At 42.4% G+C, this 22,044-nt stretch overlaps 2 protein-coding genes across 2 annotated transcripts; one reads left to right on the top strand and one right to left on the bottom strand.

The window, feature by feature from the left end:
* Positions 1-3,933: 3,933 nt before the first annotated feature.
* LOC131217300 (uncharacterized) lies at positions 3,934-4,611 on the bottom strand. Its single transcript, XM_058212213.1, has one exon. It carries the CDS (start codon positions 4,609-4,611, stop codon positions 3,934-3,936), a length of 678 nt encoding a protein of 225 aa, XP_058068196.1.
* A 15,642-nt stretch (positions 4,612-20,253) lies between these two features.
* On the top strand, positions 20,254-21,709 carry LOC131217299 (disease resistance protein RPM1-like). The gene is made up of 2 exons (XM_058212212.1): positions 20,254-21,074; positions 21,541-21,709. Exons 1-2 carry the CDS (start codon positions 20,254-20,256, stop codon positions 21,707-21,709), a joined length of 990 nt encoding a protein of 329 aa, XP_058068195.1.
* The last annotated feature ends 335 nt before the right edge of the window (positions 21,710-22,044 follow it).

Raw genomic sequence — 22,044 nt, 5'->3', positions numbered from 1 at the left:
CTATTTACCTTGTATAGGGATGGTCCTGGCAGGCCCCTGCTGATGATAGGTTTCCCTGAAATCCAGAGGTTCCCGAAATGTGTGCAGTCTAGATGCCGTATATGAAAGTTACTCTTCTTAAACAAAGTGAATAAAATACATGCATCGAGAAGGGCTCCTCTGTTGGCTGTACTAGCCAGAAATATTCTTTACTTTACAAAGCCTAAGATTTAGACTCACTGGACACGTGAGAAGAGAAGAGGAACTTTTGCTATATATTTTTTATATTGCTTACAAGCTCACTGAGTTGATTCCAAAGGGACTACAAGCACTCCTCATATAGACTTTTACCACTAATGTGAAAAGACACAAATGCCCTCATTAACTATATTAATTCTATCAGTTCCAAACGTTTGGAAACCCACTAGCCACAACATGTGGAAAATGTGGAAATAGCCATAACGTGTGGCTGGTTCAAATGCCATGAAAACGGTAGCATCTGAACCGTCCATTTGGTTTGGACGTTTCAACACTCCCCTTCAAACCAAACTAGGCTTCATTCCAAGCATCGATCTTAGTCGTCTGAAAGTATCAGTCGGTAATGCCTTGGTGAATATGTTCGCGACCTATTCAGTGGTGTGACAGTACTCCAATTTCACTACTTTTTGCTTCACTCGATCTCTGAGAAAATGATACATAGTATCAATGTGCTTGCTCCTTCCATGCTGCACCGGATTTTTGGCAAATTCAATTGCCGACTTGTTATCCACATATATAATGGTGGATTCCCCATGCGGATGCTTCAGCTCCTTTAGCATGTTCTTCAACCATATTACTTCACAGACTGTGGACGATGCTGCCACGTACTCTGCTTCACATGTGGACAAAGCAACAACACTTTGCTTTTTTGAGTTCCATGTGAAAGCAGTTAATCCAAGATAGAATACATATCCCGTGGTGCTTTTCCTTTCATCTTGGTCACCTCTCCAGTCACTGTCTGAGTATCCATAAAGTATTGTTTCATCTTCGTATGGATAGAAAAGACTAAATTCCATTGTTCCTTTGACGTACCTGAGGATTCTTTTTGCGGCTAGCTAATGTGATTCTTTTGGTGCTTCCATGTACCTGCTTAGAAGTCCAACACTGTAGACGATATCCGGCCTTGTGATTGTGAGATACCTTAGGCTTCCAATCAAACTCTTGAATAGAGTCGAGTCCACGCTTCTTCCTTCTCCTTCTTTTGTCAGCTTCAGGCCCGTTGCTACAGGCGTGTTCACGGCATTACAGTCTGCCATCTTGAACTTTTTAAGCAACTCCTTGGCATATTTTTTCTGTGATATATAAATGCCGCCGACTTGTTGTTTTACTTCGATGCCCAAGAAGAAGGACATCAATCCACCATCAGTCATCTCGAATTCATTGAACATAGCATGCTTGAATTCTTCAAACATCGCCTGACTGTTTCCTGTGAACAGCAGATCATCAACATATAGGCATGCTATGAGGATGTCGCCATGAGCATTTTTCTTGATGTAGACTACATGCTCATATGGACATTGGGTGAAGTCGTTCTCTTGAAGATAGTTGTCGATGCGTGCATTCCAGGCACGAGGAGCCTGCTTCAACCCATAAAGGGCTTTCTTCAGTCGATACACTTTGTGTTCCTCCCCTTGAATAACAAAACCTTCAGGCTAGTCAACATAGACCTCTTCTTCCAGAATTCCATTCAGAAATGCAGATTTCACATCTAGTTGGTAGATCATCCAACTATGATGGGCTGCAAGGGAGATAATCATCCTTACAGTGTCAAGGCGAGCAACAGGAGCGAAGACTTCTTCATAATCCACCCCATATTTCTGTTTGTAACCCTTTGCTACGAGCCTTGCCTTGTAGCGATCTATTTCACTATCAGCATTTCACTTGATCTTGTACACCCATTTGACTCCAATAGTTCTTTGGCCTTGAGGAAGTAAAGTAAGATCCCATGTATGGTTCTTCTCAATGGCCTGGATCTCATCTTCCATAGCTGTCCTCCAACATTCTTCTTCTACGGCCTCCTCAAATGTAAGAGGCTCGTGGTCCGCATACAAGCAAAATAAATTTACTTCCTCAGTTTCGACGTAGATATCGTTTAGGCTCCTCATTTTGATAGGAGTCAAGGGTGAAGGAGAATTGGATGATGACATGCTGGCTGAATTTTGATTCGATGGAATACTTCTAGAGGAGATGGAACGTATCGCTGGACTTCTGCGTGCAGACGTTTCGGCGGAAGAGGGTGTTGCAGGTGTCTGCTCCTGGTTCTCATGCTTCTCTTCTTCATGTTCTTCAACCGTGACTTGATTTTCTTTGGCTAAATCTTCCTCGTTCCATTAATTTTCAGGCTTCTTCCTCGCAGAATACTACATCTCTACTCACCACCACTTTGTTAGTTAGTGGGTTATAGAGCTTGTACGCCTTCGATACTTCATTGTAGCCGATGAATATGCATTTCTCGCCACGATTATCAAGCTTTTTCCTTCTCGCTTCTTGAACTTGAGCATATGCGACACACCTAAAGATCCTTAGGTGTGCCAAGCTCGGTTTGTAGCCACTCCATACCTCCTATGGTGTCATATTTTTTACGCTCTTGGTTGGACACCGATTGAGTAAGTAGGCAGTACATGCAACTGCCTCTGCTCAGAAGCTTTTTGACATGCCTTTCTCTTTGAGCATGGTTCTTGTCATGTCAAGGATGGTGCGGTTCTTTCGTTCCGCAATACCATTCTGTTGTGGCGTGTAGGCTGCAGTATGTTGCTGCTTGATGCCTTGTTCCCTGCAATACTCTCGAAAGGCATTTGAGGTGTATTCTCCACATCTGTCAGATCTGAGTATTTTAATTTTGTGACCACTTTCAACTTCAACCTGAGCTTTAAAATTTTTTAAAATAGTAAAAGCAGTAGACTTTTCTTTGATTATGTACACACACAATTTTCTACTGAAATCGTCAATGAAGGTAATAAAGTATTTATTACCTCCAAGAGAGATTGGCTCCAATGGTCCACAGATGTCAGTGTGAACCAACCACAATAGTTCTCTTGCTCTTCGGGATACTCCACTTAGAAAGGAGTTCCTTTGTTGCTTGCCGAGTGTGCACGCCTCACACACATGTTCTGGAGCTTCAATAGCCGGCAAGCCATGCACCATACTTGATGAGGATAAGAGTTTAAGGCCACTGAAATGGAGATGCTCAAAGCGAAGATGCCATCTCCATGAATCATTCTTCACGAGTCCATAGAGACACTTCTCAGCCTTTGTGTTAATATGGAGCGGAAACATGCGATTCTTTGCCATATGGACTTGAGCCACAAGTCTCCCGTGTGCATCTCTTATAGAGAGAGAATGGTTTTCCATGTGTATGACATACCCCTTCTCAAGGAGTTGGCCGATACTGAGGATGTTACTTTTCATGTTTGGTACGTAATACACATTGGAGATAAAATTCAGCATACCATTCTTCTGATAGATTTTAACTTTTCCTTTACCTTTCACAAGAACTTTTGATGGGTCTCCTAGACTCACATTGCCACGAGCATCTTCTGCCAGTTCCACGAACAGCTCCTTCTTTCCACACATGTGGTTACTCGCACCAAAGTCGAAATACCACACGTCATGTTGGTCATTGCTTCTTCTTGTGCAAGAAGAAGTGTGGAGTCTTCTTTTTCATGATTTGATGCTTCTGCATAATTAGAATGCTCATCTTGATCTACTGGTTTGCTCCAGCAGTTTGAAGCATAATGGCTGAACTTGTTGCAATTGTAACATTGAATATTTTTTTGTATTTCCAAGTCCACGCATGGATCGACCTCTACCATTTTCTCTTCCACGGAAATTGATAATATTTTGTTGATTTTGTAATTGGCTTGGATAACATCCACGCCCTCTGCCTCTTGCATGATTGCTAGTGCCACGACCCACTCATTGTGTAGGACCATTATTTAGAGTCAACTTAGACTCTAAGGCATTTTCAAGCATTGAACTCGCGTTCTTTTGCATTCGTTGCTCGTGTACTTGCAACGAGCCCATCAATTCTTCAATGGACAGATTTTCCAAGTCATTTGATTCTTCTATGGCAACAACTACATACTCAAATTTGGTTACGAGAGATCGAAGTACTTTTTCAACAACCCGTACCTCTTTGATCTTTTCACCATTTCTTTTCAAGTTGTTAACAATAACAAGTAACCTTGAAAAAAAATCAGAAATGGTCTCACCTTCCTTCATGTGTGAGGTCTCGAATTCGGCTCTAAAAGTTTGGAGACGAACCTTCTTCACACGATCAACTCCTTTGAAGATTGTGCTAAGAATCTCCCATGCTTGCTTGCATGTTGTCGCTTCAGCGATCCGTTCAAAGGTGGACTCATCCAACCCTTGATAGACAAGAAATAGAGCCTTCTTGTCCTTCTTTCTTTGATCTTTGAGGACCGCCCTTTGATCAGCGGTATAGAGAGCTTCTTCTTCCGTTGTGGGTTCTACATACCCATCACTGACGATATCCCATAGATCTTGGGATCCGAACAAAGCCTTCATCTGGATGCACCAGTTTTCATAGTTATCCTTAGATAACTTTGGAATCTGCGGCTGGATGGACGCCATCACTTTTTCACACTACGGTTCAACAACCCTTTTTCTTGGCGTAGCAGTGGCAACACCTTGATCACACGATCTGAACCTTTAAATGATACCTGGTCCCACAGGATCGTCTTGCTTTGATACCAATTTGTTTGGCTGTACTAGCCAGAACTATTCTTTACTTTACAAAGCCTATAATTTAGACTCACTGGACATGTGAGAAGAGAAAGAAACTTTTGCTATATATTTTTTATATTGCTTACAAGCTCACTAAATTGATTCCAAACGGACTACAAGCCCTTCTTATATAGACTTTTCCCACCAATGTGAAAAGATACAAATGCCCTCATTAACTACATTAATTCTATCAGTTTCAAACGTTTGGAAACCCACCAGCCACAACACGTGGAAAATGTCGAAATAGCCATAACGTGTGGCTGTTTCAAATGCCATGAAAACGGTAGCATCTGAACCGTCCATTTGGTTTGGACGTTTCAACATCCTCAGCAGGCCCCCACCCGCTACACTTTGAAGCTTTTTTATTCCATCCCAGTACTTCTCTTAAGGGTATAAGGTGCGGAAGATTAAATTTAATCCTCTAGCAATGGCGTCCCAATCAAGTACATCGTTTATTTAGTTTATTTGATCTCCATACTTGAAGCATAGTAAGATCCTTCAATTCCGTAATCTAATTTAACAAGAAATTGCACAAGTAAAATGCAAGTCAAATACAAAATAAACTATCCAAACTAGGGTTGCCAGATTAGATACCTGGGTGGCCAAAAGGTACACTTAAAATCAAGAATATCATATGATCCCATTTCAACAAATAGGTTCTTCATGAATTAGAGGATAGAATTATTTGACCAATCTGATGTTCCAGTAAATTTTGTCATCGAGTTCCAAATCCTAGTCCGTTTTAGTTGATTTAATATATATTCTACTTGAACAAATTCCAAGTGCTGTGTATTAAGGTTCTTAGCCTGCCGTGAGCTTCATATAATTTTCTAATGATGAAAGAGAAAACCAAAGCATCTCAGTCATGAAAATCAACTCTACATATTTCCATCCGTGTGGCTACGTATAAAAATAAAATTAATGAAACAAACGACTCACCTTCTGCGACTAAGTCATTTATAAAAAAGAAGTCCTTAAAACGTGATGTACCACCTAACGTGGTATATACTACGGTGATAAATCACGAAGATCTAACTTATGATGTCTTATGTATTGTACAAGTGGCATAAAGCCACCTCAGACATTAAATCACCTGCCTTCATTGTGGTGGACCATAGCTGGAAAAAATAAAGATGAGTTATCTTGATCAGGCTATTTGCTCATTGAATTTTGGACAGATGATAATCTTAACCGTCCAGTTGGTAACCATCAAATGGACGTTTAATGAGAATGATTTTTATTTTTTACTTTTTTTTCCTTCTTAGGCTGAGCATGTGCGCCATGTGTAACATGAGAAACGACATAGAAGTTGTCTCCTTCATTATAAATTTATAATAGAGCAAGTTGTGCAGAAAAAAAAGGCCATAATAAGCACCTTGAAATCTCAACAGCGAGATTGAAGTATTATATTAGAGCTGAGATTTGGTCACTCTAAGCTGCGGTGTCACAGGGGAGAATTGTAGTTCGTTTAATGTATTCGTACAACATGTAAACCTTTGTGAGGAAACACAGGTGCACAGCATGGGAGGACAAGTTGAGAGGGAACGCCCACCCATGATTTGTGTGGGATTAGCAGGTTGTAGGTAAGGAATCCAGGCCTTGAAGACCCTTAATCTGCATGCATAAAGGGTTAAGACAAAAATCAGGATGTTTTGTTGTTGGTTTTGATTTGGGTCGCATGTGTTATATACCTATGTGCATATGTGCTGGATATGCCCAAGCCAATATTGACTCAATTCAAATTAAACGCCTTGTGATTCCAAGCACCAAACAGACTGAGAAGCTCAGCCTGGGTGAACTGAGTTGCATGGTGTTAATAAAGCGCTGAACGTTGAAGATTTGGGGACCATTGTTTTTTTTTTTTTTTTTTTTGAGAAAAACATTCCAAAAGATCAGTCGCATGGCACGCATCTAAAAAAGGAAGATGTTTAAAATGGACCAATGGCATTGATGAGCCATGAGAAGACCATGTTATTACAGCGAGACCAGGCTGCAAAGGTGGAGGATGAAGGGTCCAGTCGAGGTATAGATCCATTGACGAAGCCAAGTTTTTTTTGGGCATTGAGGGCGGTGATCATGGCCCGACGCTATAACGACCATGATTTTTTTCTTTTTTAAATATATAATAAATATTTAAATTTAAAGTTTGAGAGAGTGAGAGGCTTTCGTATCTCTCTTATCATATTTTATCTAACCTGCCTCTTATCCCATCCCTCTTATCTCTCACTACCTCATGGCTCTAATACTTTTTTTCTTTTAAGGGAGGAGATGTGTATGAGAGAGAGTCCTACCCTAATTCAAAGAAACAAAATAAAAAGAAAATTCTTCAATCTTGGAAATGGGGAGAAAAAGAGGGAGAGAAGGGAATGAAAAGGAAAGAAAACACTACCTTTTTTTTTCAAAAAACTGCCTTTTGGGCTTGCCATATATCAACAGAAATCATTACAATCCGGGGATCCCCTAGGAAAGAACCTAGGGGAAACCTATCATCACACGGCAGCCTAATTATGCACATCTCTCGAAAGAAAGGAAGAAAAAGGAAAAGCCGAATATGCACAGCGAACACCAAAACCACTCATCCCCAATCCTCCCTAGCCACTTCCCTAACTGATCTTACCCCCACCTTGTCAAGGAAAAGTAGACATTTGACTTGGGCTGGCAGGTCCACCCAGGTCACCAGGTCGCTGACAGAAAGGATGCCTGCTCCCTACTCCTTAACCAGGCCATTGCGTCGGCCGCCCCATTGCCCTCTCTGAAAATATGAAGAAACTGAAATAGCCCTTTGCGCATCAATCGCTTGATCCTCCCAATCCAGTACCCCCATTTCTAATTGGGGCCAGAGGATCCACTCAGGAAGTTCACCACTAGCTGGGAGTCCAATTCCACCATGACCATGTGAAAACCTCTTTCCAGACACTTCTCCATACCTTCGTGAATGGCCCTCAACTCCACATTTACGTTTGACTCCTCGCCATAGCCTGAGGCAAACGCAAACCTCAAAATGCCCATATCGTCTCTGCAAACACCCCCTTCGCTTGAGCTACCCGAGTTGCCAAGTGCCGACCCATCCACGTTAATTTTCACCCATCCAGGAAGAGGTCTAAGCCATCTCACAACCTTTTGAAACCGCATAGGAGGGGACCACCCTCTACCAGCAACAGAGAAATCAGCTAGGCCACTGCGCCGTTCGGAAAAACTGGGCCTATCTCCTTGGAAGGTCGACACTGCATTCTCCCACCTCCCACCATTCACAATGGAGAGCCACCATTTGGCTCTTACAATCACGTCAGCTACAAATGTTACTTTGCCGTTGAACAACGCCGCATTCCTGCATTTCCAAATATACTAGAAGATGACGCTTGGAGCCACCTTATGCAGGATAGATACCGTCGAGCTAATAGTGGAGGCACCCCACCATTGGACCAGCCTGGTTTCGATTAAAGAAGTCTAATATACTTAACTTTTGTTTTATTGTAAATTTAAATACTGCACCTAATATTTCCAGTTTAATTTGTTTACATCCACATATGCTACTTCTACTTGTAAGTAATTGTCAGCTTTCTAACAATCTAATTGGTTCTTCTTAGGTGGACATGAAATTGTGTGGATATATAATCTAACATGACACCATACGCTATGCTGCAGGCCTAGTGGAGCTTAGAATTATGGTTAAGTCCTAGAAGGGGGGTGAATACCATTAAAAATATTCGCCAATTAAAAGCAATAAAATTAAAAACAATTAGGCTATATGGTCCAATTCCATAGGAATACGATGATTCAACTAATTAATGAAAGAGCATTAAAGGAGATAGTGATCTTGTGTGTACTTATAAGTTAAGTGCCTAACATACAATACAATTCAGATCCATCATAATCTACAATTAATTAAACATATAAGCATGAATAAGAATGCAAACATTAACAATTGCAAATACAATGATATATAGTGGTTCAACTACTTGCCCACTTCACTATTGACGGATGCACTCGCTTGAGTATCTGGATTTCACTTGTCTTAGGAGTTTTCAATAGGTTCACCCCTAACCTTTATATCCATACACAAGGACTTAATGTACACTCCCACTAGAAGCTTACCTAAGGATTTGGTGCACACATATACACCCGTGTCTAGTGAATTCGATCCTACATAAGACCATATCAAGTTTGTGTCACAAATTTTATACTCAATTCTACATAAGGAAATAGTATATAGACTCTAAAATGACAACCTTACTTGTCGATTTAAGCCTTGTTGTAGCGTCTTACTTGATGCTCTCCCGTGCTTTAATCCGATTCTCTTGTGCTCCCCCAATCTTTGAAGTCGGTCTTTCGCTTTCTTAAATCAACTACCTTGCATTTGATGCTCCAATGAGGCTATCAAGGTAATGAGAGTTAGGTTGAATCTCATATAACTAATGATGTTAATTGGTTTTAAATTAGGGATTCACCTAGATAGGCATTCTATAGGGTAATAGACAAGGTGTCTAAACTTTAAAGAATGCAAGATGCCATGTTCTTCATTAAATGAAGCTTGGAATGCTTATTAGAGTGATTAATCACAATGAAAAGGATATGGATCTCTTTTGGTGATAGCCTATAAGTGTTAGGAAAACTTGGATTGCTCCGGGCGTATAAATCACATAAAACTATCATTTGCACAAAGACTCAAATACTCATTTTATAGTAAAAAGCTCCAACGGATCTATAATGGCTAGTTTCGATTAATTGATTAGATTGATTGAACTAATTTGATTTTAGACAGAGAGGCCTAGTTAGGTTGATTGAGGATCAAACGAGGGATTGATCGAGGATCTCTTGATCGATCAAGATTGACAATAGTTCTTTGTTTTCTACTAATTTTGGTTTCTTTCGATCATGACTTTGCACATCTTCTAAGCCCAACTATAAATGTTTATATAAGGTTTAAGGCTTGGGTTAAATAAGTTAAATATTTACCTATGTGATGAATCATTTAGAGGTAGATTGTAAGGTCCATCCCCACAACACATGATATGGTCCACTTTGTCGAAGCTCATAGATTTAAAACAAGTCATTCCGTTTAAGAAGGAACCCAACTTATAGCTAGCACAACTTCGGACGACGCTTCCGATGCGAGATAAATTTCCACCTTCACTGTGTGCATAGTAACCTGCCAGGCACCTTAAGGCCCGCCCACATGTGCACCGCCCACGTGTGCTCGCCAACATGTGACCATAGTGACGGGGCATCACAATATTCCCCATCAAGGTAGAGCCGTCCTCGGCTCGATACCACTTGTAAGGCCCGTCCCTACAACATATGATATTGTCTACTTTGCCAAAGCTCATGGCTTTTAAAACGTACATGATTGTTAAGGAAAGAACCCAACTTATAGCCACCACAACTTCGCAGACGCTTCCGATATGGGACAAAGTTCCACCTTTACTATGTGCACAATAACTTACTAGCACAATAGCCTGCATACCACCTTGGGGCCCGCCCACGGTGCCTGCCCACATGTGACCACACAATGATGGGGCATCACATCCTACACATGGACACTTAAAGGGTCTAAGGCTAGGTTTACCAAGGCACATCATGATTTACTTGTCTTCAGGCCTTGATGTTTCAAGTCTTCGAGTATTTGGTCTTCAATGTCTTCCTATGGAGGCTCAACCGACTTAAGACACCATTAACTCATGTTATTAGCAAAATTGAGGCATTAACAAGACAATGGTTAATTCGATATGTATGGTCCATAGGCTTTACAAGTTTGTATAGCCCCCTGGCTCGGCCCTTTGTTGAGTGTCCTTTATTGTGTGGGCGAGTCGGTAGGATAGGTGTGGCTCCTCTTCTTTTTGTTGGAGCCAGCCCAAAGGGTTGTATATCTTTCCACTTTATTTAATAAATATTCATAGTTTCTTTTTTTTTTTTTAAGTGCTCTTGCGACTTGGAGTAGTGAATCATACCAGGTTATCCTAATGTGTGTGACTAGACACACACCGATCATCATATTTCTAAGGACTAAATATGTTGGGACCCAAATTTTAAGATTGATCGGACCACCCTATGGGCAACATTGATATGAGAAAATTCTAGATAATGAATCATGTAATGTCTATCATGTCAGAGCATTGGACATGTGAGATCCGATCTGATCTATACCATTTGTTTAATTCCTAGGATTAGACTACACTAATATCTAGATTACTAGATTGATTTGAATGTTTGGTGGGATGCACTGATCAGATGATGATTATTATTCAAATTCATGTAGTTTTGAATAAGTGGATCATGGGTGATTAGATTAACTAATCAATGGATCTCTCTTGTTTTATTGATCAAGAGATGGTCAATGATTGGTTTGGATCTGTCCACGTGGCTTAATTGAACATTAAATCAAAAAATAATTAAAAAAACTCCAATTTTTTACAGCTTGTCAAAAATATATCGAATTTTACTTCCGTTGATTCAACCTTCTACTAGAGTCAATCTGATTAATGGGGTCAAAAACTGTCCAAAGACTGAATGTTTGAATTTTTATTTGTGTCGATTCGATCGACAGACCATCAATCGGAGTGGATCTGATCGACAATGCATCGATCTGATCGATAATGTTGTCGATCCAATCAACAAACAACTAAACGGATCTATTTAATTCCAAACTTGAATATTTAGATTAATAAATTAAATATAATTACACTTCACACCATGAATAGTTATTTGTCATGGGATGGTGGTCAACCACTTGGATGTGATCAAGTAGGCCCCACATTAACTTATGATGCTTATAAACCCTATGTTAAGGGTTGGGTCCGAAGGGATTCGATTGAATAGCATAGATCCTTCATGTGGACCCCCCCTGTGGGAAATTGATCAATCAAAGACATGTCCCCCCTCAACAAGAACCGATCCAAGCCTATATTCAACCTGTTTGCTATGATACCTCTAAGCCGATCCCTGAGCCTAACCCTGACTGTATCCCACCTACCAGCGACAATGTCCCTCTTTAGCAAGACCCGATCCCGGACTGCATCCCACCTGTTTGCAATTCTGCCCCTGACCCTTCTAATGTAACCACCTCTACCAATCCTCTTCCACTGGACCCTGACCCTCAGATCATCTGTAGTGATACCCTAGCCCCTTCTCCACTCCGTTTCACAGTAGAGCCTTTTAGCCTCACCCAGAACCTCGATCATCTTTCCTGCTGTTTCCCAGCCCGTCTTAACCTCACCCCTTTAATCCCTATCCGAGGTCAGCCTGAAGGCCCTTCTTCCTATCTATAGCTGAAAGGACTTCCTTCATCTCCCCATCTCCCCAAGGGTAGAACCAATACTCGGGGGTACCTGCTACCGAAGAAATTCGATCCCTCGGTGCGTCTCGAGCCTTGGGCATCACTAGTAGTGAAGAATCTCCTGGGGCTCAAGAGGAGCCCAACGACACTCCTGCCAACTTCCGCCCAGCTCAACTTCCATGAAACTATCAGACTCCTATCGGTCCCCAGCCAGCCCATGGTCCAAGCCCTGTTGAACACTTAGATAGCCCCCCCGAGCCCTCTGAACAGCTAACAGGTATGGATCTCCACTAGCCCATTGCATCAAGGATGTTATCTCACATGTCTAGCACCAGGGGCCACATTAAGAAGAAAGCCCGCTCAGTGGGATGCTCTCCGTTGCAGCCAATGAATGACAACCAGGGCAGCTTACTCGAAACAGAGCGGTATATCATCCCAGTCCCAACACCTACCCGACCTTGGGTGGCCAGGAGCTTCCACTCCGAGCTCCCAAAAAATTCAGTGAGAGCAAGGCACATCGGTATTGACCTATCCCCTTACTTTGCTCAACACTCCATTAACGATAGCCAGCTACATCATAATCCAGAAAAAAACAGTGAGCAAAGTTCAGATCCCCTGGACCCCCCCATCTCTCCAACCCTGGGGCAAGCTATGTATGTTATGGCCCCCAACCCTCAACTCCTTCTAAGAGTACACCTCAGCAACAGAAACATAGTCCCATTTACGAAGGAGACAGAAAAGGGAGAAAAAAAAAATTAAGAGAAGTAAGACAATTTGCAGGAAAATTTCCAAGCAGCTGGAAAATGGGGAATGGTACAATAGACTTCACAAGTTGAAGCGGAGGGCTATGAATTCAAGTTGTGTTACTGATGGATAGTGTCATCATCTGGAATGCCCGTGGGGTAGGAAACTCTCCTACCATTCGTCATGTGAAGAGGTTGGTCAGGAAACACAACCCTCTTTTGTTGGCCATTCTGGAACCAATGATCTGGGAGGATCGGCAGACTGCTGTGGGCTTAAAACTTGGCTTCCACTCCTCTCTCTCCAACAGCGGTTCAGGGGGAAATTTTTGGGTATTTTTCCATAACTTCCTCAACATATCAGTCCATTCCCTATCTAATCAAATGCTCTCCCTTAGTATTTGTATGCAGCACCTCAGGTATCCCATCTTCATGTCCATTGTGTATGCCCGTTGCTCTAAAATCCAGCAAAGATCTTTATGGAGCGACCTGGCTGCCATAAGTTGAACCATATCCGGCCCTTGGGCTATGGGGGAGATTTCAACGCCATAGCTGCTGCTGATGAAAGATTGGGTTCTAGGCCTCCAGATACTTCTAGTATATCTGAATTCATCGATGCTATCCACTTAGCTGCCTTGTTGGACGCGGGTTTTGCTGGCAGCAAATTCACTTAGAGCAACAACCGTCTAAGATTAGCCTGCGTTTGGGTAAGGCTTGATAGGGTCCTCATTAATGCAGATTGGGCAAACTCATTCCCATCGTTTCGGGTAGAGCACTTACCCAGGGCCAACTCGGACCACGCTCGCTGCTGCTATCTCTCCCTTCTCAACACCCTCCAATGATCAAACCTTTTCGCTTCCTCAAGATGTGGACCCTCCATGAATCCTTCCAACAATTCATCAATCATGCTTGGGAAAGTTCATGTTCCAGCCACCCTATGATCAACATCCAGCTCAAGTTAAAGAAAGCAAAACAACTACTCAAAGTCTGGAACAAAGAGGTGTTCGGTAACATCTTCCAACAGACCAAGAAAGCTGAAGATGACTTGATGAACATTGAATTCAAAATGCAGAATTTCCTTAACGATGATCTCCTCCAATAAAGCCAGGAAGCTAGACAGTGTCTAGCCAATTTAGAGATCATGGAAGAGGTATATTGGAAACAGAAAGCGAGATATCATTGGCTCCAAGAGGGAGACAGAAATAGCAAGCACTTTCATGCGTCAGCCAATGAAAAATTCAGACGAACGGCGATTTCCTCCATCTAAGACGAGCTCGGGAACCTCATCTCCGACCAAGGTGAGATCAAAGTTGCGGCGGTCTCCTTTTTTCAAGACTTATTCATTGCTTCCCCCACTTCCCACCACCATGACTTCATTGCTGCCATTCCGTCTATCCTCACCCCACAAGACAACGCCGACCTCCTGTCCACGCCCAGTCTCGTAGAAGTGCAGGTGGCAGTCCATTCCATTCCAGTCGACGGGGCGCCGGGCCCTGACGGATTCTTCGCTGCTTTCTTTATGGCCTGCTAGCAGACAGTGGGATCTGATGTCCTTAATGCTACCAAATTCTTACTGGGAGGCGGTGCCCTCCCCAAGGCGTTTACCTCTACCCTTATTTGCCTAATTCTGAAAACCGCCTCTCCCTCCAAGTTCTCTCACTTCTGCCCAATCAGTCTGTGTAACGTCGTCTACAAAATCCTTGCTAAAGTCCTAGCTAACAGACTCAGCAACCTGCTTCCAAAACGATTAAGGGGCCTTTGTGCGTGGTAGGGCCACCACAGGGAACATCGCGTTTGCGTAAGAGGTCGCTAGGGTTCTCAACAGGAAAGTGCGGGGTGGTAATATCATTCTCAAACTTGACCTTAAGAAGGCCTATGACAGAGTGGACTGGACTTTCTTAAAAAAGGTCCTTCTCAAGTTCGGCTTTAATGATGGGTGGCCGTCATGGAAGCCTGCTGGGGCAACAACTGGTTTTTAAATCTTATAGAGGCCTGAGACAAGGCAACCCCCTATCCCCGGTGCTTTTCATTCTAGTGACAGAAGCTTTCTCTAGAAGCTTCAAGCAACTGATTGCAAGAGGATGATGCCAACCCTTTAAGCTCTACCGGGGTAGCCCGCTGATTTCACACTTACTTTTTGTTGATGACACCCTCATTTTTGTCAATGGTAGCAGGAAATATCTCTCTATAGTCAACAAATTCCTCTCCTCCTATCAGGAAGCATCGGACCAAAAAATTAACAACAACAAAGCGCTTTCCTATGCTCCGCCAAGTTGCCAGCCGCCAGAGTCAAAACTAGTCAACGTCATCTGGGGTTCGGCAGAGCTCGTGAGGATGCTCTTTATCTCAGAGTTCCCCTCTCTATGCGCAGATCGAATAGGGCAAACTTTCAATTTCTCCTTGATAAGGTCAACAGTAGAATCAGTGGGTGGAGAGCCAGATATCTATCTCAAGCCGGTAGATTGACACTTATAAAGCATGTCCTCAGTTCAACGCCCCTCCACGTAATGGCTGCCAGCCCACGTCCCTGCGCATGTTCTATCATGCTTAGAAAGGCAATTCACCAAGTTCTTTTGGGGATGGGTAGATGGCAAATACAAACCACACTAGAGGGGCTGGAAATCGCTCCCATCGAGGAAGATGTTTTGGGGATCAGAAGTTTCAAATAAGTCTTGATTGCTCTCCGACTGAAAATGGCTTTGGATGTCAGAAAAGCAGATTCGTCTAGCCCTTGTGTGAATATTATGAGAGCCATATATGATAGTGACTTTGCGGTCGATGCCTCTACTCAAGAGCCCAGCAAGGCCTCTTCCCTCTGGAAGAAGATCAAGGCCCTCCTTCCTTTTCTTAACTCGGAGGTTCAATGGATAGTTGGTAATGGGGATCTCAACTTATGGCAGGACAACTAGACCGGTCTTGGTCCCCTCTCTCAAACGATTGACAACCCCATTCCTGATTCTCTGCATAACCTTCAAGTGAAAGATTTTATAGGGCCGGCAGGTCCCTTCCCTCCTTCCGTGGTGTCTTCCATCCTTCCTCAACATGTCATGCAGTTCATCATCCAGGGAGGTTTTGCTACATCTAACACCAGACTGGACCGAGTCTGGCCCCATGACTATTCTGGCTGTTTCAAGTTCAAATCTGGCTGGAGAATCTCCAGAAACTCGTCATCGGCTTCCCCTTGGTCCAACTGTCTCTTGCATAAGCTGATTCCTCCTAAGATGTCAATCTTCCTCTGGCGATTAATCCATTGAGCAATCCCAGTGGATGAGAGAGTACAGTCCAAGGGAGTTTCCCTGGCCTCCAAATGTAACTGTTGTGAGGTAGATTCGTGAATAGAACCTGCGCAGGAAACTCTTTAGCATCTATTTTTCCATGGCCGTCTCGCCAACTGGATCTGGCATCACTTTAGCAGATTATGCGGTATTGCCCCTCTATCCCACCTCTCGATCGAAGGAAGATTGTCGTACTGGCGTAGTGCTATGGCCGTTGGATGTGCGCCAGCCCTCTCCCGCCAGATCTTCCCCATCCTTATCCTCTGGGAATTATGGAGATCCAGGAACGATGCTAGATACGGTGAGAGGCCCATGAGCCCTCAGAAATCCATTGCTCGTATCGCTTGGTGGAGCTAGGTGATCCTTGGGGATAGGCCTTCTCCTCCGCGCTTTTAGGATCCTTCCTCGGGTATTGCACTCTCAGCCCCTATGAACAAGTCAGTGTAAGCTCTATGAGCAAGCCCGAGAGCGGGTGGATCAAGTTGAACGTCGACGGTTCGGCAAGAGGTAACCCGGGTTTATCGGGAGGTGGTGGGATTTGTAGGGATGAGAACGGGTCCTTCATATTTGCTTTCTCATTCGGGTATGGAACAGGGACAAACAACAGAACTGAGCTTAGAGCCATCTTCGATGGTCTCTCATTGTGTTTGCAATTGGGATTCAACAATATAGCAATAGAATCTGACTCGAATTTTGTTGTTGATCTTCTCTCGGGTAAGTCCCGCGCCCTCTGGATCTGGAACTATTGGGTCTGCAGAATCTGCAAGTTGAGGCAGGGCTACTCCTCCACTCTCCGGCTTATCCCAAGGGAAGGGAATGGCCCAGCTGATTGGATGGCCCGTGAAGGGAGTAACACCCAACTGCTTATGGTGAGGAAAAGTATGGACAACCTTCCTGCAACTGTCTACGGCCTCCTATTCTTAGATAAGGTCGGGTTGGGTGCTGTCAGGAAATCCTGAGAGAACTAATAGTCCCCCTGGTTTTCCTCTATTTTGTATTCCTCAGGAGGGTCCTTTGAGCTGAGCTCCCTCCCCTGTTCATATTCAGCTCATCCCTAGGTGCATACGATAGGCGGGTCCGCATTTACGTGAGGTGGGCCTCACATTCCATCTGCTCAAGGATGTCCCCCGGCTCATATCAAAGAACATTGAGAAGAGCCTAGTGGAGGCGTTTGAGCCACTTGGAATCAACGACTGGAATTCAATCTTTTGGATCGCGCACCCAGGTGGGCCAGCGATCCTTGATCAAGTGGAGACGAAGCTGAATCTAAAGGCGGAGAAGATGCGGGCCACGAGGCACGTGTTAAGCGAGTATGGGAATATGTCGAGCGCGTGTGTTCTATTTATTTTGGATGAGATGAGAAAGAAATCTGTAGAGGAAGGGAAGACGACGACCGGAGAGGGACTGGATTGGGGTGTGTTGTTTGGGTTTGGGCCTGGCCTGACTGTTGAGACCGTGGTCTTGCATAGCCTTCCAAACTGGGCCCACTAAGGTGGGATTTCTGGCCTAAGTTGAAGGGGTCTGATTTTGTTAGGTGAAGCATTGAAAATTAAAGATATTTTCTTACAAATAGGTTGAAATGGGAAATGTGATTGTTGCATTACTGTGAGGTTCAGCTAAGGCCTGTTATTTTGTGTAATGTTTGCCGAATGTAGTAAATCAAAGTGTGGAAATAAAAGACATTTCTTTAGAATTACGTACACAATTCCATGATGATTTATTTAGTTTAAAGCTAATCTATAGATGTATGTTCACATGCAAATTTGATTAATGCATGTTCACATGCATAGATGCTTAACATATATATGCTAGAAAATATATCATATTATGAACTAGTAAACAATCTTGAAGCATAATTATCTTTCATTTCATAACATATGCATAATCGATCTTCGAAGACCTCTCTGGAAGAAATGTCGATCCTGATAGAATCGTTACCAGATGTAGGCTTTGCCCATGCTTACTAAAAGGTGGAAGCCTACCCAAGTGGTGGATGCGGGTTAACGATTATCCAATCCAAGTAGATGAACGATCATCTTATATGATGAATAATTGTACCATAGGACTACAATACAACTAGTTGCACTGGACAAGTAGACAATCCAATCAACGGTCCAGACCATCCACCCTTCTTTCCAGCCCAATCAATGACATGGAAATTGGACAGGCAAGCAAGTTCAAAGACAAATAGGTTCACTCTGAAACTAACATAATTCATGCAGTGACTTCCACTTTGGATTGCTCATAATTCTAAGGAATCACTATGATCAGATAATTTTGACCACCCAATAAATGATTGTAAAATGGATGGTTGTAAAAAAGAATGCCCAATGTTCATGTGACTTGGATCACCCAATGGTAGGTTCAAACCTAGCACAAGCATACAGTCCATATCAATATTTTGAGACTTTTTCTTTGTTTTGATAATCGGAGTAGTTAGAGGCTTAGAGCTATCATGACTTTTAAGTAGTGGATTTGTATCGTTGATGATTATAGATCCGTCGACGAAGTTAAGTTTGTTTTTGGCACTGAGGGTGATGATCATGGCCCGGCACCGAGAAGGATAATTGTCACCCTTGAGAACTTTGGAAATTAAGATTTGGCCAGGATTATCCGAGCAATGTAGGAAGAAAGGATTGTCATAGGAATTGGTTGAAGATGAGATGGCATTGGAATCGTTGGTGCTGTTGGAGGGTTGGGTTTCATTTGTTGAAGTCATGATTAAAAAAAAATAAAAATTCTTTCATACCATGTTAAGGAAATCAGGTGTTATCTTCTGTTGATGTGGAAAAGAAATACACATACATGCAAGGAAAAACCATAAATCCCATAATTGGTGGAATTGTGGTGTTAGTTACTACAAAAATACAAAATTACTTACGAAGTTTGAACTGATGAGATGAGATATTTTCTAATAATCAAGGAACTAAAATTGCTTGTCACCTCGGATTGTGGAAAAACCAACTTGAAAGTCAGATATCACCAGCCTCATGGCACCAGCCCCCGATAGTTGTTGAATAGTCTCGAATTACCATTGTTAGTGAGTACAATTATAACATGGTAATTTTTTTTTATTTTTTGTTCTCTTTCTTTTAATTTTATTTTTTTCCAATCAAAGGTAACCCAATATTTAAGGGGGCGTTTGGATCGTAAGTTACTTAAGCCACTTATGCCTCAAGTGGCTTATCTTTGTTTCTACTTATTAAGCTGAAGTGATTAAACCATGTCAAAAAATAAAAATAAAATCTAACTGTAATGACCACATCGCAAAAAAATAAAATCTAATAGAAATGACCACATCCCACTCGACCGATCCTTGTTTTGTTACACTGTAACTTAATGACAGTGTCCGAATTTCATGTTTGCTACGGAACAGTCCCTTTGTCTCCCTCACTAGCTCCAACAGATGTTAGTGATGCAGCTCTCGATCGATCTGTAACCCTAGTTGTTGTGGCGATTTCTTGGCTGGACTGGACATTGAATGTTTGTTCAGCTCCCTCATCCAAAATAATGGAGCTTTCTTCACTCGCAAATCTGATGACCATGCCACGAACCATATCGTGCACTTTTAATAAAACATATACATCAAGGTGGGGCCATACTAAAATAAAAAAAAAAAACGACAAAACATTCTATAGAACAAAAATAAGAACAAAAAAGAAAAAGGTGGACCATACCATAGGAAAATAATGGTGATTGACAATTAATGAACTACAAAAGTTTTGTACCAAGCTGATATTTGTCCTTCATTCAGGCGCTTACGTGACCTTATCAACACATTGGAAGGCAAATAAACACCAAGGAAACATTAATGTCAACCTAAGGAGTTTTTAATGGTAGGCGTTCAGTCACCACTGTTTACCATAGAACGTCACCTGATAATTGCATCCGTTTCATTTTTGGGATAATACCCTAAAATGCTCTGGAAAAACGAATGGATGTCATGGATAGAAAATAAATACATATAGGTGGAACCCACGGTAAGGGCTGCACCGTCTTAAGTGAGTCTGGGTCTCACCTAATCCGCTCCCACGCAATCCACTTCCGTGGCCCACCTGATCGGGAAAAAAATGAATACTTAATTAATCGATGTATAATTCAAAGACATCACGACTTAAGAAACGGTGGTGAACTATCACTCTGCTTGTCGTTCAATTTATATATATTACTTTAAAGTCTGAGAGAGAAACCAAACGTGGAAATGGCAGCAGAGGGTGTTGTTAGCTTTCTCATCGGCAAGTTGGACTCTTTCCTCGTGGAAGAAGCAAAATTTCTGAAGGATGTTTCCACTGAAGTCCGCTGGATCAAAGACGAGCTACAGATCATGAAAGCATTCTTAAGAGACGCAGATGCAAGGGCTAATAGCGACGCTGTGGTGAAAACATGGGTGAAACAAGTCAGAGAAGTCGCTTACGACATTGAGGATGTTATCGATGAATTCGTGCTTCGACTGAAACAAGAACCGATCCATCATGGCGATGGAGTCAAGGGTTTTCTTGGTAGAACCATGCAATACATTGAGCAACCCAACAAGCGCCGTCGGCTTGCCAACCAGATACAAGAACTTAGAACCCGAATCGTAGACATTTCATCCAGAAAAGCAAATTTTGACTTCAAGATGATTGAGCTAGCCTCATCAAGTTCCAATCGTTCATCTGATCAAGTAAGCCATCTTCGATCAACTGCTCGTTTTGTGGAGGAAGCTGATCTTGTAGGCATAGACAATCCAAGAAATGAATTGATTGGATTGTTAGTAGATGGAGGATCAGGGCTTAGGACGATTTCTGTAGTTGGAATGGGTGGTCTGGGCAAAACAACTCTGGTAGGAAAAGTCTATGATAACAAACGGGTGAAAACAGAATTTGAAGCCTTTGCTTGGGTCGCCGTCTCGCAGACATTCACCCTTGATGATATCTACAGAAGCACTCTAAAGCAATTTTGTGGGGTCAGTAAAGAAGGAGCTGAATCAATCAACAAAAACGAACTAATGGAGAAGCTGAGGGGCTATTTACAGGAAAAGAGGTACGTAATTGTGCTTGATGATTTATGGAAAGTAAATGATTGGAAATGTATAAGAGTCAGATTACCCAATGGTGAATATGGAAGTAGGATCATGGTCACCACCTGCAAAAGCGAAGTGGCTGCTTCTTGCATGTGCTCAAACTTCCGACCATGTCTACAATCTTTCACCATTGCTTTTTGAACAAGGTTGGGTCCTCTTTTGTAAGAAGGCATTCCGGTCTGAGCTGGGCGGAAATTGTCCTCCTAAATTGAAGACAATATCTGAAAATATCGTGAAAAAATATGGAGGATGCCTCTAGCAATAGCGGCCATAGGCAGTCTTCTGTCATCTAGGACTAAAACTCCGGTGGAATGGCAGAAACTGTATGCTAGACTCGGCCACCAGATAAAAAGCGAACTTATCAAATACTATCGTTGAGTTACAATGATTTTCCATACTACCTCAAAGTTGTTTCATGTATGTAAGCATTTTTCCAGAGGATTATTTGATCAAACCCATGAGATTAATTCAGCTATGGATATCTGAAGGGTTTGTAGAAAGAAAGGAAGGCATAACATTGGAGAAGCTTGCTGATGAGTACCTCCATGAGCTCATCAACAGGAGCTTGATCCAAGCGGCATCATATACAAATTAAGGGACATTCGCAGCTTATCGTGTCCATGATGTCATGCGTTTGATCATTCTTTCGAAAGCTAGGGAGGAGATTTTCTTGACGCTCCCAAATGGAACAGAAGTAAGTGATAAAACCCGGCGCTTGGCAGTTCATGACAGTGAGAACATTGTTCCAAAGAATGATTTGTCCCATGTTCGCACCTTTGTCGTATTTGGAGAAAATAGATGGCCTGATTCTTTAATGAATGCTTGGATTTCTGGCTTTAGGTTGCTGAAGGTTTTGGATTTAGAGGGTACAGGTGTAGATAAATTTCCAAGTGAGATTGTAAACCTATTCCATTTGAGGTTTCTAAGCTT

The sequence above is a fragment of the Magnolia sinica genome, chromosome 10, assembly GCF_029962835.1.
Source record: "Magnolia sinica isolate HGM2019 chromosome 10, MsV1, whole genome shotgun sequence".
NCBI lineage: Eukaryota > Viridiplantae > Streptophyta > Magnoliopsida > Magnoliales > Magnoliaceae > Magnolia > Magnolia sinica.
The sequence above is the reverse complement of the archived record's forward strand: the minus strand, read 5'-3'. Positions and strand labels throughout refer to the sequence as shown.

Bases quoted from the DNA above. Each gene is read 5' to 3' on its own strand.
- LOC131217300 (XM_058212213.1), bottom strand. From the start codon at position 4,611: ATGGCGTCCATCCAGCCGCAGATTCCAAAGTTATCTAAGGATAACTAT.
- LOC131217299 (XM_058212212.1), top strand. From the start codon at position 20,254: ATGGCAGCAGAGGGTGTTGTTAGCTTTCTCATCGGCAAGTTGGACTCT. The intron at 21,075-21,540 runs GTACGTAATTGT...CATGTATGTAAG, and splicing joins GGCTATTTACAGGAAAAGAG to CATTTTTCCAGAGGATTATT.